This window comes from Palaemon carinicauda, chromosome 8 (genome assembly GCF_036898095.1).
Source record: "Palaemon carinicauda isolate YSFRI2023 chromosome 8, ASM3689809v2, whole genome shotgun sequence".
Taxonomy (NCBI): domain Eukaryota; kingdom Metazoa; phylum Arthropoda; class Malacostraca; order Decapoda; family Palaemonidae; genus Palaemon; species Palaemon carinicauda.
Window position 1 is genome coordinate 82,086,728 of NC_090732.1, and position 17,565 is coordinate 82,104,292.

General features: G+C 38.7%; 1 protein-coding gene across 2 annotated transcripts in view; it reads right to left on the reverse strand.

The window, feature by feature from the left end:
- LOC137645777 (F-box/LRR-repeat protein 20) overlaps positions 1–17,565 on the reverse strand; it is a 325,431-nt gene that overhangs the window by 148,139 nt on the left and 159,727 nt on the right. For both annotated transcript variants that reach the window (XM_068378688.1, XM_068378689.1), the window contains exon 5: positions 7,319–7,476. In XM_068378688.1, coding sequence (XP_068234789.1) covers positions 7,319–7,476 — 158 coding nt within the window. The remainder of the gene's footprint in view (positions 1–7,318; positions 7,477–17,565) is intronic.

Genomic DNA, 17,565 nt, shown 5'->3' on the forward strand with positions numbered 1-17,565 from the left:
ATCCTTCAGGGAGGCTGAATGTAATGGCTCAAACCTGTCTGACATGAGGAACCTTAGGACCACATCTAAGTTCCATCCAGGAGTTGCCAAACAACGTTCCTTAGAGGTTTCAAAAGACTTAAGGAGATCTTGTAGGTCTTTATTGTTGGAAAGATCTAAGCCTCTATGCCGAAAGACCGAAGCCAACATGCTCCTGTAGCCCTTGATCGTGGTAGCTGAAAGGGAGCGAACTTTTCTCAGGTGTAAGAGAAAATCAGCGATCTGGGCTACAGAGGTACTGGACGAGGATACAGATGCTGACTTGCACCAGTCTCGGAAGACTTCCCACTTCGACTGGTATACTCTAATGGTAGAAGCTCTCCTCGCTCTTGCAATCGCACTGGCTGCCTCCTTCAAAAAGCCTCGAGCTCTAGAGAGTCTTTCGATAGTCTGAAGGCAGTCAGACGAAGAGCGGGGAGGCTTTGGTGTACAGTAGGGTCCCGAATTAAGCGTGTTCGAATTACACGATTCCCCTTTTCCGCGATCGCTATTTTTCAAAAATAAATTTTCTGTATCGGCGAGGCTGTTCAAAGTTCGCGAGTCAAGCACTACAAAATGTATCAAATCTATTGTCTTTTTAAGTATATTGGTAGCCCTAAATACGGTGATTTATAATAAATGTTACAAAACAATATTAACATTACATTTCATTAACATAATTTCATAATGAATAGCCTATTTAAGGATAAAATTCCACATCAACAATGAAATCAACTGTTAACTGTGCGAGTCCAGCTGACAAAATGTAAACAGAAATGTGGTTACGTTCTCGGTAATCTTTATCTTTCTCCAACCTTACGATAATTGTAATGGTAGTGTTAATGATGGTATATTAAAGCATTATTTTTGTTTAGTACAGTATATTTAAAAGCCTTATTTTTCCCTCTGGGCGTTCAAGGTTTTCACGAGTAGACTGGGTTCGTTTATCGGCAGTGAATAGCCTAAACTTCGGTAACGAGTCGTCAATATTTTGTCATATTTTAAACAGTATACATTTGATTTGCAAACATTTGTTTTGTAGAGTAGACGGTAAAATAAAATCTAGAGAGAGAGAGAGAGAGAGAGAGAGAGAGAGAGAGATTTGATGGCAGAAATCTCTCTCTCTCTCTCTCTCTCTCTCTCTCTCTCTCTCTCCGTAAGAAATAAAACCATAGTTCTCATATGGCAACTTTAGTTTAAGAATGAAATTAACATGAATATTGTTAGTTGTGGCGATCAATTCCTCGCTTCAGGGGGTACACGAAACAAAAACACGACATTCAATTACAACAGCTGATTCTCTCTCTCTCTCTCTCTCTCTCTCTCTCTCTCTCTCTCTCTCTCTCTCTCTCTCGTTATACAATACTTACAAATAGATGAAGAAACCAAAATCGGTTTTCTTGAAGTGTCAATTAAATACAAAACGAAAAAATTATACCGTGTATACATCCATTTCAATCATAGGTTAAAATACGGTAACCGATTTCGTCCGCAAACCACTATTTTTTAGGAAACACCATTCTATTCCAGAAAATTTTTACTCTTTAAATGTCAATTGCGCTATAATAAAACACGTACTTATGTTGTTAAATTTCGGGTGTGTTTTAAAAATCGAGTATTGCTAACTTATTTTTGTTTTACTTTTGGCTGTGATCACATCAGCTGATGTCTAGCTTCCGTGCGAATACAATAACAAAGAATTGTTTACACCATTTCTTAACTTATTCAAACCATCTATACAGTTAATATTACATAAACACCAATGTGTTATAACCTATCATATTTATTGTTTAGTACTTTAAAACCATCCCTCTCTCTCTCTCTCTCTCTCTCTCCTCTCTCTCTCTCTCTCTTTCTCTCTCATCGAACGTTATAGCGGTAACCTAATTGTTCGGTGACTTTAAAAATAGGCCTAGTAATTTCTTCTTTTACCTTTTTTGCATATGGATCCATAATTGAGGTGGGTACAAGTTGACTTATAACTGAAGTTAGGAAAAGTATTTTGGATATGGAAAGGACAATTATCTTTCGTAACAGTTTAGAATTATCGTAAGTTATCACTCTGTCATTAGCGGCAGTTTGCTATTGTGGATTGAACGCATAAGGAAAAAAAATTTCCAGCTTTGCTACGAATTTAGGAATTTATATGGATACGGTAAGTAAAATATTTGTAATAACATAATGTTTACTAAATGTTTGTAATATCATTAGTTATGACTTAGATCATGTGTGTTTAATGCATTCGTTTGTTTATTATGATCGAAGATGGAGCGTAAACAAATGGAAGGTTTCCGTTTCAGGCGGCATCATAAAGAAAAACATTTCATAAATGGCATTCATTTCATTTATTTGAAAGTTCTAATAAAAAATAATTAGAACATTGGTAATAAAAAATTCAACATATAATCTATACTTGGTAAAATTGCTGTCAATTCAAAAACACAGATGTATAAATGCGTCTGTTTCTTCGTTGTGATCAGAGATAAACGTAAACAAAACATTGGTTGTCGTTTTCTATTGTGCTTTTTAGCGTGTTTAGGAAACGCATGATATAAAATCGCCTTTATTTTGATAATTCTGGATTTTCAATCATACAACAAGCTAGTCTATAGAGTGATGGTTTTGCTATTCACCAGTTGTATTATACAATAGATATGATAAACATTAAAATTTGTCTGTATTTGGGGTTGTGTTATAACGGGAAATATATGGTGTTTACACCTATCCTGGTTGTAATCTTAACCATTTTTCAAGTTATTAGAACTTTAAAGTATATTAAATGTTTTATTTATTTACAAAAACAATTTGATATTATAAAGAAATACAGTATAGTACAAAGAAAGTATTGGAAATGGGTAGTAAACACATTTGAATAGGCAAATTGCTGGTTGCCATGGCCGCAATGGAATTATTTCTGTTAGTTGTGTGTTTCGAAATTCGCGATTTTCCATTTACACGAGGTCATTAATCGACCAAATTCTCGCATAATTCGGGACCCTACTGTACATTCTTTACGTGGGGCTGACGTAACAGATCTACTCTTAGAGGAAGATTCCTTGGAAAGTCTACCAGCCATCGAAGTACCTCGGTGAACCATTCTCTCGCGGGCCAACTAACGTCAACCTTGTCCCTTCGTGAGAGGCGAACTTCTGCAGTACCTTGTTGACAATCTTGAATGGTGGGAATGCATATAGGTCCAGATGAGACCAATCTAGAAGAAATGCGTCTATGTGTATTGCTGCTGGGTCTGGGACTGGAGAGCAATAGATTGGAAGTCTCTTGGTCATCGAGGTTGCAAAGAGGTCTATGGTGGGTTGACCCCAAGTCGCCCAAAGACTCTTGCACACGTCCTTGTGGAGGGTCCATTTCGTAGGAATTACCTGACCCCTCCTACTGAGGCAGTCTGCTAAGACGTTCAAGTCGCCCTGGATAAACCTCGTTAACAGGGAGATGCCTCGATCTCTTGACCAAATGAGCAGGTCCCTTGCGATCTCGTACAGCGTCAGGGAGTGGGTGCCTCCTTGCTTGGAAATGTATGCCAAGGCTGTGGTATTGTCGGAGTTGATCTCTACCACTTTGTTTCGAAGGAGACTCTCGAAGTTCATCAAGGCCAGGTGGACTGCCAAAAGCTCCTTGCCGTTGATGTGCATGCTCCTCTGACTTGAGGTCCACAGACCTGAGCATTCCCGACCGTCCAGGGTCGCACCCCAACCCAAATCCGACGCGTCTGAGAATAGTACGTGGTTTGGATTCTGAACTGCTAGGGAAAGTCCCTCTCTCAGACTGATATTGTCGTTCCACCAATTCAGGCATGCCTTTACTGGTTCGGAGATCGGGATTGAGACCGTTTCTAACGTCTTGTCCTTTTTCCAGTGAAAGGCTAGATGGAACTGGAGAGGTCGAAGGTGTAGCCTTCCTAGCGAGACAAACTGCTCCAGGGATGATAGAGTTCCTACTAGACTCATCCAATTCCTGACTGAGCATCGTTCTCTCTTCAACATCAGTTGGACTTTGAGCAGGGCTTGCTCTATTCGGGGGGCAGACGGAAAAGCCCGAAAAACTGGACTGCGAGTCTCCATCCCTAAATACAGTATAGTTTGGGATGGAATCAGCTGGGACTTTTCTAGGTTGACCAAAAGTCCCAATTCCTTGGTCAGATCCAATGTCCAATGAAGATCCTGCAGACAGCGACGACTGGAAGAGGCTCTGAGAAGCCAGTCGTCCAAGTACAGGGAGGCTCGGATTCCCGATAAATGGAGGAATTTTGCTACATTCCTCATAAGCCTCGTAAACACGAGAGGAGCAGGACTTAGGCCAAAGCACAGGGCCCGAAACTGGTATACCACATTGTTGAAAACAAACCTCAGAAACGGTTGGGAATCTGGGTGTATGGGGATGTGGAAGTATGCGTCTCTTAGGTCGAGAGAGACCATCCAGTCTCCCTTTCTGACTGCTGCTAAGACTGATTTCGTGGTCTCCATGGTGAACTTTGTCTTCGTAACAAAGACGTTGAGTGCACTGACGTCTAGCACCGGTCTCCAACCTCCTGTCTTCTTCGGTACTAGGAAGAGACGGTTGTAAAACCCCGGTGATTGAAGGTCCGAAACTTTCACCACCGCTCCCTTCTCTAGCAAAAGAGACACTTCTAGGTTCAGGGCTTGTCTCTTTGACTCCTCTCGGTACCTGGGAGAGAGGTCGATGGGGGAAGTCGCTAGAGGAGGTTTGCGTACAAATGGAATTTTGTACCCCTCTCTGAGCAACCTCACAGATTGTTGGTCTGCGCCCCTCTTCTCCCAGGCCTGCCAGAAGTTCTTCAGTCTGGCTCCTACTGCTGTCTGAGGCTGCGGGCAGTCAGACTCTGCCCCGTGAGGACTTGGCTCCTCTCTTCTTTCCTCTCTTTCCCTCGGCACGAGTACTTCCCCTGCTGGGAGCTCTGCCACGAAAGGGCGGAATAAATCTGGACGCCGGAGTGTCTATCCTAGGTCTAGCAGAAAAGGATGTCGAAGGAGTCCCTTTGCGAGCAGAGGACGCCACCAAGTCATGGGTGTCCTTCTGCACGAGTGAAGAAGCTATGTCCTTAACCAATTGTTGCGGGAACAAAAACTTTGATAAGGGAGCAAAGAGCAGTTCAGATCTCTGACAGGGAGCCTATCTCTCTCTAGCCTACGTGCATACTTATCGTATTCGAGCCAATCGAATTCCGAAAGGCCCACGCATTCCTCACACCGATCTCCCAATTGACAGGTTTTACCCCGACAATTGGAACACACAGTATGTGGATCGAGAGAGGCCTTTGGAAGACGCCTATTACAGTCCCTAGCATTACACTTACGAAATCTAGGGGCTTGTGAAGCGTCAGCCATTTTGAATTAGTCAAAGAAAGTCCAAAAAAACAATCCAAGTCATCAACAATTAAATCTGTCCAATAAAGAGTTCAAGAGTTTAAGTTGAGGAAAAACACCTGCACTGCGAAAGCTCAAACCAAAATGAAGTACTTCACCAAATATGTTGAGAAAACTCCAGGTTATACAGCGAGTATTGATACGTCTTGTCGTCAAGGTCGACAGAGAAGAATTGAAGGGTTTGTTTACATGCAAGAGTGGTATCTGGCCGATAGTTGGCGCTGGTGGGCACACCTGCAACCTTCATAGCGATCGCTCGCGAGTTTTTGAGTGTGTTTTCTGTCGAGCCGCTGAGCAGCAGCTATTATATATTCACCGGCTAAGTTAAATATTTAAAACAAGATTTTGATAAAACTGATATATCACTTCACTGTGTATAGTAATAATGCATATAATACTCCCTTATTAGTATTGCAAATAAGTAATCTTTCCCATTGTTTTCAGCAATAAGTTGAATGACACTACCGTCTATGCTTTCCAGATCATTTGATTAAAGGAAACTTCAAAAAAAAAATTTCTTATCTTCCAAAAGAAAAAATTAATGCTTAAACTACCATTTTTTATCATACTATGGTAGATAGTTTTGTTTAAAATAATTCTCTCATATTTTATTTACTATAACGTTAAATGACATATCCAAGTTTACCGGAGTTTAATCCATGTTGCTGATGCATGATAATTTACAGTTTTCAGGTTAGCAGTACTTGATTACACAGCATAGAAATTTCTAATTTTGCTTCCAATTCCTTAGGTAATTTTTGTGTAATTTGATTTACCTTTCCATAATCTGAATACACCATCTTGTACTACTGTAAACTAAGAAGTTTCATAAAGTTTTATATAAGATCATGTTATATCAAACCACCACTTTTTTATTTATCCTTCCAGGTTTGAACAGAGCTTTCCCAACTCCAAACAACTTGGCAGCCATGAACATTGTTTTTTTTTTTTTCGCTTCAGCTACAGCTTATCTATACAGTATTTGGCAGTATATATACTTGATCTTTTCTCCAGAGCAAATAACGGTCTATATCAACCATGGCACTTCCCCAAATTTTGGGAATAGCCGACATAGAAAAAGAAAGACCAAAGGGTATCTAATGCAAAAGTATATCAGTCATATTCTACTTAACATTGTAATATAATGACAAAATTGTTTACTATTGTACAATGATAGAAATACCAGTGAAGCAGCTGTTATCAGATTCAACTGTTCATAAAAAAAAACCTTTTTTTCCATTCAGTTTCTATTGTGGCTGTATGGTTTATGCAATGATTATAACATTACTATCAATTCTATTAGCATTTTCTTTTACTTTTTTCAATTAAATTCTTTATAGCTACAAATTATTGATCAAAAATTTGTAACTTCAAACTTTAAGAATGTAAATCGAAGCACAGGACAAAATTATCTTATTCAAACTTTGAAAATTCATTCATCAAAACTTTGTATATCGGGGCATTGTGTATAATAAAGGCAAAACTCTTATGAAACACGTAGAAAGACTATGTTTACGAGAGTAAACAACGGGACATAATTACTCTCAAGCATATATGTGGCAACTCACACAAACAGTTTTCAAATACAGATTCCAAACTAATCATCAGAAAAATAGTGAACAATCTGGTACATAACGACATTCGTTATACCAAACATGTAGAAAGCATACATACTGTATTCTCAACAATGAACTCATATTAAATGAAGATCTAATTTTGCTGATATCACTGGACTCACTCTGCAATTTGTACACATCCTAGCTAAATATGACATACTTTCTATCTTTACATTAAAATTAAACTTCTAAAGGACCTGGCTTTGTAGCAAACAGCTAAACAAAAAAACAAAAAAAAACAAGCAGTTAACTGTACAGTATATAAAAAACAAACAATCTCACCATTCTGTGTAATATTGTCACACCATGAGACATTTATCCACTCCAAGTTTGGGCAGCCATCACTAAGAGCTTTCAATGATATATCACTTATTTGCGAACAGGAGTCTAAATCCAACCAAGTTAACCGTGGACAGTGTCTGCTGAGTGCTGTGCATGTTCTGCAAAGATATTACCAAAGTACTCATATTTACACATACAATACAAATTTCCACACCCACCCACCCCAAAAAATAACTGTAATTTGCAAATTATCAAATAATCTGCTGACTTTCAAAATATTTAACATACCATAGTTTATCAACCAAAACAATTGCTTATAATACAAAATTTTTCATCCATACCTTTTGTGATCTACAAAGTAAGTAACTAATTAACTCAAAGAGATTTCAATTTCAATGGATGCATAAGGTGAATATTTTGTTTAATTTAAAATAAATGTTTCATATACGGTAAAACCTAGGGTAATGAGGGTGTTCTGTTTCAGGCACCTTGATACCTGAAACACCACAAAGTAGTTATAGAAATATAAAGTTTTTTTATTACTTGAAAAAATTCTTTGATTTTATTTTCTCCATAAATTTAAGCTTTCATAAACTTTCCCTAACACTCTTATAAACTCATTATACAGTCTTAAAACACTTTCTAAGCTAAAACTTACATTTACTGTACAAACATTCTTACATACAGGTAGATTGACTTACAACCTTTACGACTTATGACTCTTCAACTTTAAACCCGTTTTTTCACGGTAACGAGACAAATATTTGCTAGGAAATAATCTATTTTCTTGTATAGAAATAAACTGATTTATCTTGGTAAATTAGTATTCTTTTTTTTATTAATAATACTGTATACAGTATCCATTTTCAATACAAAACGCATTAAAAAAAGTTGATATCATATGCCTGGTGACGTCATATTACCGGCAGAAAGCGACCAGGCAATACAGATATTTCCTTCCAAAAGGCTAACGATTAGTATTAGAATTCCCATTATTGAAATATCAAGTAATGATACAAAGTATTTTGTGGGTCTGCATCGGTTGTTATGACTACTACGTAGCGTAATTCTGACTCTACGTAGTTTTCTTTAATCTCTGATAATTGATCGATATTTATCTAAACAAAATACTGTGCACTAACAGGACATATTTTTTCTTGGTAATAATGTATTTTCTTTTACATTATAAAAAATAAATACTTTTGCTTGGAAAGTTAGTATTTTCTTTCATTTCTTGCAAGTAAAAAGAAAAGGGTTTTACAAATTTTGAAAGTCGTTCTTTGCCGAGTTTGTGATGTCGTATTTCAAGCAGAATGCGTGCTAGCAAACCTTATTATTTTCTTTCGGCATGTTATCGAGTAATCTTATTATTCCCATCATCGAATATTGAGAGACGAAATCAGTTATGAAAATAGTACTACCTACCGTAAATTTAAGAAAAGAAGTCTGATGATGTCATAATCCTGGCAGAGGGCGAGTAGCAAATCAAGTGATTGCCTTTCGATTCATTACCGAGTAATATTAGTATTGCCATAATCGAAACACCGAGTAATGATATAAATAATTTCTAATTATGTTTAAAGAAATGTTATGATTTGAATGAATTAAAATTCAAAATACGGAGAGAGAGAGAGAGAGAGAGAGAGAGAGAGAGAGAGAGAGAGAGAGAGAGAGAGAGAGAGAGAGAGAGAGAGAGATTAAAAATAAGGGCTATAATCCAACTATGGAAACTGTGATATCCTATAACATATTAGTGTTAATATAATACTCATTATGAAGATATTTTGAATAAAAAATAGATAAAAATAACACTCCACGTATTCACATAACTACGATATGGTAGCATGACCCTGAGATCAGCTGACGTCTACCAAAGTAAAATGAAACCATATGATATCTATGAAATGGAAGTAATTGCTGATTATTGAAATGCTCCCAAAATTGAAAAATAGAATACAAACATGCTATATTAAAACACAATAATGTCTAATGAAATATGAAGGCTAAATGATGAACTAAAAATTAAATACCATAAGAAGCTTTAAAAACGAACTAGCCGTACGCATGCATGCATGCACACACATCGCACAGAGAAAGAGAGAGAAGGTAATCGTATGATAACTAATAACATTAATAATGGTTATAAACTAATTGTATGATAACTATGATATCCAGTAACATATTGGTGTTGATGTAATATTCATCATGAAGATATTTTGAATAAATTAAGAAATCATATAAACAATACATATCTGTGCATTCTCTCGATTCGGAACTGTGACCTTCAGATCAGCTGATCTCAACCAAATATAAACAAAAAAAGGTTGGTACTGTAATTGTCGATTGTTAAAATGCTTCCAAATTAAAAAGAAAAAAACAAGAAAATGAGATAATGATGTACAGGGAGATGACAAATTCGTAGATAATTTGTATTTTTCCTAACTATACAAAACTTAGCTATTTATTAGGGGGTTATACTGTACTTTCGGCGGAGCTGAAATGACGAGCCATTAAAATTTAGCGAGGGTTAACTACCCACACTGCTAGTTAGCAGGGGGTAGGGGGAGTAGCTTGCTACCACTCCCACTCACATACCTGTGATTTAGTTGCTTGGAGGTAGGACTTCAAGGGGGATAGGGCTGGCGGGCAAGTTTCTATAAAGGGGTAAGGTTTGTATAGTTAGGAAAAATACAAATTATCTACGAATTTGTCATTTGTTCCGTAAGTGGAATACAAACCACGCTATTTATTAGGGGTGACTCACCCATTAGGAAGGGTGGACGTCCCTGCCAATCTGGCTTTTGGCTTTACCCGGGGGCTTTCTTATCTGAATATATTAGTGCTCAAAAATAAGGATTGATTGATTGATTTAAAGTTTCCAGGCATCCTGACATCTAAGATCAATGACGCCGATATCATTTAGTCTATATATATAAAAAAAAAATAAAAGAATATTCAATTAAAACCTTAAAAGTTTGTCATTGTAAAAGTTAAATAGTTTTCAGAAGACCTGCTTCTGAAAGAAATCTAAAAATGCCACTTGCACAGTAGGACACATCATGTCCAAGAATCTTGGCAAGGATGAACCTGCCATCCTCACCTCGAGCCTCAAATAAATATCTATTCCTCAAGTTATTATAATTGGGGCATTCGATCAACAAATGCCTCACTGTTAGAGGTACCAAACAGTCGTCATAATATGGTTGGTGTTGGCCCTTCAGCAGAAACTCGTGTGTCAACTGAGTGTGACCAATACGGAGACGACAAAGAGACGTCTCCCATTTTCGGGGCATCATGTTATACCTCCAAGGAGATATGACATTTGTTACCTCTCTCATTTTATTGTCATCTAGGCTATCCCAGTGCTGTTGCCATTTACTGCAAAGCAATTTCTTGATGTTAGGTAGGATGTCATTACAGGGAATTAGATACCTTCTTGGCACCAACTCTGATGCTGCCTTATTCACCAATGAATCTGCCTTCTCATTCCCATATACACCTACATGTGCTGGAACCCAGCAAAATCGAACCATTATACCTCTCCTTCCAATAATAAAAAGCCATTCTAAAATCTTTAAAACTAGAGGGTTACTAGAATTAAAAACTTCTAAAGCTTGAAGGACACTCCTTGCATCACTAAAAATGGTAAAATTACCCTCCTTTCCCAATGCTATTTTCTCAACAGCGGTTAGTATGCCATACAGTTTGGCAGTAAATATTGAAGCTGTTAGAGGAAGTGCACCTCTACAATTAAAACCATTACTATGTACTACAAATCCAATGCCAGCATCAAATTTGGAGCCATCAGCATATATAAAAGTTGATCCCCTATGTTCTTCAACATGTTCCATAAACAGAGACCTGGATTCTAAGTCAGTCATATTCTTCTCAACTCTAATGAAATATTTACAAAAAGATATCTCTGGTAATTTCCATGGAGGCGTTGAGGATACCTTAAATGGAAGCACCTTAATTCTAATTATATCAAGACTTTAAAAATTGTTTCACCCAAAACCCATAAGGTTGAGGAGATTTTGGGTGCAACTCAAAGTATGTTGAGTGACTTACATGGCTTGCCGTCTGAAAGGCTAAAGAATTAGGAAGTCTTTGCAATCTAAAACAATACCGAATAATAGCAGAAATTCGGTAAAGATCTAGAGGTAACTCTCCAGCATCAACAAGGAGACTTGGGATAGGTGAGATTTTAAACGCTCCTGTGGACAATCTAATACCACCATGATGTATTGAATCTAATATCTTTTACCGGCTTGGGGTGGCTGAGGAGTATATTTCACATCCGTAACTGATTTTGGAAAAAATCAAGGCCTTGTATAATTTCAAAATAGTATTGCGATCTGCCCCCCCCCCCCCCCCCCCATGATGTATGGGACAGTACTTTTAAAATATTTAGAGCCTCGAGACATTTAGCTTTTAACGCTTTTAAGTGAGAAACCCATGTAAGCCTACAATCAAATATCAAACCTAAAAATTTAGCTTCACTTGCACATGGTATCCGTTGACCTTTAATGTATATATCCGGGTCTGGATGTACTCCCCGGATATGACAAAAATGGACAATAGTAGTTTTACTTGTCGAGAACCTAAATCCATTCATATCGGCCCACTGGATAATTTTGTCAATTGAGAGTTGTATTTTTCTCTCAACCATTGCCATTTAAGCTCCAGCAAATGATATTGAGAGATCAGCCACAAATAATGTTGAGGGAACATCCCGGGGAATGACTGAGGATATCTCATTAATTGCTAGTGCAAAAAAGGTTACACTCAGCACACTCCCCTGAGGAACTCCTCCTTCCTGACACTTATCCTCTGATAGAGCCTCCCCCACTCTCACTTGAAAAACTCCTCTCAATCCCAATTCATGAATTGTTTTAAGTATACCATATCTCCAAGTGGCATCATATGCCTTTTCAAGGTCAAAAAAGACTGTCACATGGCGCTGTTTGGAAGCATATGCTTCACAAATAGAGGACTCAAGTCTTATCAACACATCAGTCGTTAAGTGCATTTTTCTGAATCCACATTGAGTCGGTGATAAAATACCCTTCTTTTCAAGGAACCACACCACTCTTGCATTGGCCATCTTCTCTATAATTTTGCATAAACAAGATGTCAATGCAATAGGTCGGTAGTTTGCTGCTAAAAACTTGTCCTTACCGGGTGTTAAAAAGGCTAAAATAATGGCTAGTTCCCAAACACTTGGATAACTATGATCATGCCATATTCTATTAATAATGCTTAAAATAAATAACTTTGTATTAAAATGTACATGTTTAATCATTACATACGGAATTCCATCGGGTCCAGGGGCTGTATCGTTACAAGAGGAAAGTGGCGAATCATATTCTCTTTCAGTGAAAGGAATTATATAACTTCCCTTCCTGTTGCAAAATCTAAAATTTTCTTTTCTTTAATGCTCCTGTACTGGTGACCAGGAGCTGCTACACTCTTGCATGATACATTTGAAAAATGGTCAGCCAGGGCATTGCTAACTTCATTTCCTTCAGTCACATACTGACCATTCACTTTCATCAACACTGGTGGTGGGTTTGGGGTGAATTTGCCTGCAATCTTTTTTACTTTCCTCCATACAGAAAATGGTGGTGTTCTACTATTAATGGAGGAAACAAAAGCCACCCAAGATTGGCGTCTAGCTTCTTTCATGGCACGACGGAACTGTGCTCTACACTTTTTGTATGTTATCAAATTTTCATCCGTACAGCGTCTACGCAATCTAGTCGGAGATTTTCTGGTGGCTCTGTGCAAGGCTGTTAATTCTGAAGACCACCATGGGACTGGTCATCTTTTGAATAGTCCTGTGGTTTTGGGAATCGAATTGATTCCTGCTGTATGGAGGGTTCCATTCAGTAGGTCTATGGCATCATCAATACTTTCAAACTGTTCTGCACTCCCTTCAATTTCACTTAGCTCACAAAATTTAACCCAGTCTGCCTTGTCAAGATTCCATCGTGGCGATCTTTGTAAAGGCGGACCCTTGTTGGTGTTTATAATGATTGGTGCATGATCACTAGTATGCTAATCATCTAATGTCCTACAATTAAAATCAAGAAGGCAGTTAGAGCTTGCAATTGAAAGGTCAATGCATGACAAGGTACCTGTCTGAACATGGAAGTGCGTGGGCTCTCCTGTATTAAGGAGTCCCACATCCTCATTCTCCACAATTGATGAGATAATAGTGCCCCTTGTGTTTGCCAAAACATCACCCCACAAAGGATGTCTACCATTCATATCTCCCAGTAAGAGAAATGGTTGAGGGAGTTGTTGAATGACCTCTGCTAAGTCATCATATAAAATATCATCATTTGGAGGTACTTAGCATATTGTATATTTTCTCCCTATATCAATTTGTACAACCACTGCCTGCAGGGTTGTACGTATAGACACAGGTATTTGGGGAACATCTCAACGAACGTACATGAGACTTCCGCCATGGCTCCCTGCTTGATGATTATATGGTGTTCTATAGCTAACATACTCTCGAGGACTAGGAGTGTTAGCATCAAGCATAATTTCCTGTAGACATACAATTATGGGGGAATGTTCATGAATTAGAAGCTTAAGTTGTTCAAATTTCACCCTTATACCCTGACAGTTCCATTGCAAAATGGAAGAGAAAACTATGGATTATTTCTGGAAGACATCTTGGATGAGGTCTTCCCATTAACAGTTGTTAATCTAACATTATTCTTGTAGGTTTCTTCAGAAATGGTCTTGTTATGTTAGGTTTTACGATTGTGTTTTTCTTTGTATCCTTTTGATCTATTTGTTGAGGTGGATGGTGGACCTCAACTTGAATTTCAGATTTATTTAAATTGTCTTCTGGTTGATCGGAAACATCAACAGACAAAACATCATATTTATTTGATGGCATAACTCTAATATTTCTTATGGAAGGAGGTGAGAGAAATGGAGGACACTCTCTTTTACGATTAATAAGGTGTGAGTTACCAGATTTTTGTACCTTCCCCACTACAAGTACACCTGATAACTTGGTGTCAGGTGGAATCTCCATTAAATCAGGCAAGGATATGGCCTGGGAGAGGTTAGTACTATCCTTTGTAATGGGGGACAAAGGTTTGATAGTGGAGGGCAATGTCTTTTTGTTGATACTCAATGATAAATCTTTAGGAGGAGATATTCTTGTCTTATGCAGCACTTTATCAATAGATGGTGAATTCCTTTTTCGAGAACTACATACAGTAGTAGGTGGGTGAGATGATTCCCGAGTAACTTTTTCTCCTGTTTTTAATGTCTTTGCATAGGTATTAGATTTATTTAATAATCTCTTGGCATGCCCCATGCTTACATGTTCAATAGTTGATTTATTGAGGGCAGCCTCTTCTAACTTATAAAACTGGCATCTCCTATCATTAGATTTATGATTAGAGTTACAGTTTAAGCACCTTGCCTCAAATGTACATTCCCCATGGTAAATATTGGAGCAAGTATTACAAATTTTATCATTCTTGCAAACTTTGGAAGGATGCCCAAATTTAAAGCAATTATAACATTGCAGTGGCTTCTGCTTAAAAGGTTGAACTCTAATCCTTTCATTTTCTATGTCTATGTGGAAAGGTACGTCAGAATCCTGGAAAGTAAGAACAATCATTAATGTTCCAGGTACTTTATGTACTTTCCACACTGATAGTGGACACATAGCCAATATCTCCTCTTCGGTAAATTCATATAGATCCCTATTGAAAACCACTCCCCTTCCATAGCTAAAGTTTAGATAGGGTTTGATGTCCAATTTTATATCATTTACTGTCTTCAAATTGGAAAATATAACAGACTGTGTGAATGACTTGGCCTTTATCAAGTAACTTTTCTTACCGAATCGAGATATATCTCCAGGTGCGATCGTTCCTACCTTTCTCTGAAGAAATTTGCAGATCTTGAAATAATTTTCCGTACTTCCTGTAGATTTAGCAAGAAGCCACATTGATGGTTTTGGCTTTCTTTGGGATGGCATATCTACCTCTATATCTTTATCAACCCAGTCTGCTGGTCTGTAGACATCCAGATCTTTAGGTGCCCCATCACACAGAGCATCCTTAATACTCATATTACCTACTTTAATATTAACAATGTTATGGCTTGCATTAAATGCTTCCTCATGACAATTAAATGATTACTAAGAATCCCAATTATCATCTTAAAGTTTCATTCTAACTTTTTATCAATCCGTAACACTCAAATATTTTATGTAGCACATCATAATTAGCTTCTAATGGGATTTGGGTAACGTGCAGGACATTTAGTTTTTCTGTGTTGCCCAAATTACCCTTTTTACGAATGTTTAAAGAATACAGTAGTCCTTTTTAGTTCTTACGTCATAAACGGAATTTTCGTTAAATGAATTGCCAGAGGTCGTCAACAGTGCCGGGGGCCAGTCAGCATATCCAGGGGAGGTGGAGTCGTTGTCACAAGAATCCATTAGAATAAAGAAAAGAGAAGAGTGATATTTTGAATAGTTTGATTTACCTGCTTGAGAACATTAAGGCATCACATGTTGGGAAGGAAATTTGCACTCTCCACTACCGGCACAGTGAGAATATACTTCCCAGATGGTCCATTCCATACCCTACCCGAAGGATAGCATCAAAAGATATAGAGGCACAAGTGTAAGCTGAACCCGCCTGTTAGGACTGAGACCAAGAAACTATGGAATCATCCTCCCCATATCTGTAATGACGGGCTTCCGGCCAAAAGCCGAGAGTCCTACCCCAAGCATTGGATCCCCCTGGATTCCAAAGACCCAACACTTGGGTGAGATCATCCAATACTCTCACATATAGCTTTGAGCACAAACACCTCACAACCGTGACACCTTTCCCATTCATCAAAGCAGGCAGCAATACCGGATGTAGAAACATCCGCTCAAGCAGCAATAACAGATGTAGAAACATCCATGCCATGAAAAAAAAAAATAATAAATAATAAACATACATATATATGTAAATATATACACATATACATATGGGAAATTTTACTCATAGGGTTGGGACAGTAACATGAAAGAAAGTTTATAATATTAGGAGAAGTTTGAAGCAATATAAAGAGGAAGAAAAAGATAAGAGAAATTTAGATTTGAACTGGGGGAGCAATTTCCCCAAGTTCGAGAGCCCTCTTGCCCGTCACCAAGTTTCAGCACGGGAGTAGAATGCCGTGCTGAAGCTCAATGACTTCATCAAGGCATTCTCTCATTAAGAGGGACCAAAATAAGGAGTCACTGCCCTCGCTAAAACCTTGCTACGCAAGATCCGCGGCCTACGCAGGCTGTGTGTTGATACATGGAGGAGTGTGACTGTCTAGGTAAAGTTATTCCAAGTCTATTATAGGAAAAAACTAATGTAACCAAGACTTTCCCAATACCACCTCGCCAGGGTATGGGGACGCAACAGTATTAGCTTAATACTGTACTAGGTACACAAGGGACCATGGTTTACCTGCAGTTGTTTGAGGTCAGCTTATGCAGAGAACCCAGGATGCTGCTTTCCCCATGAGAGGGTAGGATGAAGAAAAGAATAGGAGCCACTCAAATCTTTTCATTCATGCCCTTGGGAAGAGCAAACATCCATTGATGGCCACTGTGAAAGGTCCACGGAGGAGTCCAGGACAGGAGTCCAGGACTGAAGTCCAAGGACTAACTGCAGCGTAAGGTTGCGTTGGTAGGTTGGCAGGTCAGCTGGCACGACGATCAGGAACTGGGATGTGCCCTTTGGAAGGGCGAACATCCACCGATAGCAACCGTGAAAGCTCCATAGAAGAGTCCATTACCGAAATCTAAGGAATAAGCTGCAGCGCAAGGTTGCGCTGGTAGGATGATCAGGAACTGATGATGCCCATGAGGGCCGGGGTGACCAGCAAGCTGACCTTAGCAGTAGTGATCCTCCAAAGAGGAGTCTCTATGAATGGCCCTTCTCGTGAGAGAGATGATCACTTCAGGAGAAACGTGCCTAAGACTATGCTCCGCCCCCGAAGGAAGAGCGACTCAGCAAGGGGGGGGGGGAGTGTCGCCTAGACGAAGACAGCAAGGGGGGGGGAGTGTCGCCTAGACGAAGACAGCAAGGGGGGGGGGAGTGTCGCCTAGACGAAGACAGCAACAGCAGTCGGAGTCTGTGAAGTGATGCAGGCAGTTCTCCCTCGGAAGGGGGAAACAACCTTCCTTGAAGATGAAGAGCTGATCAGGTGTTGCCACGGGC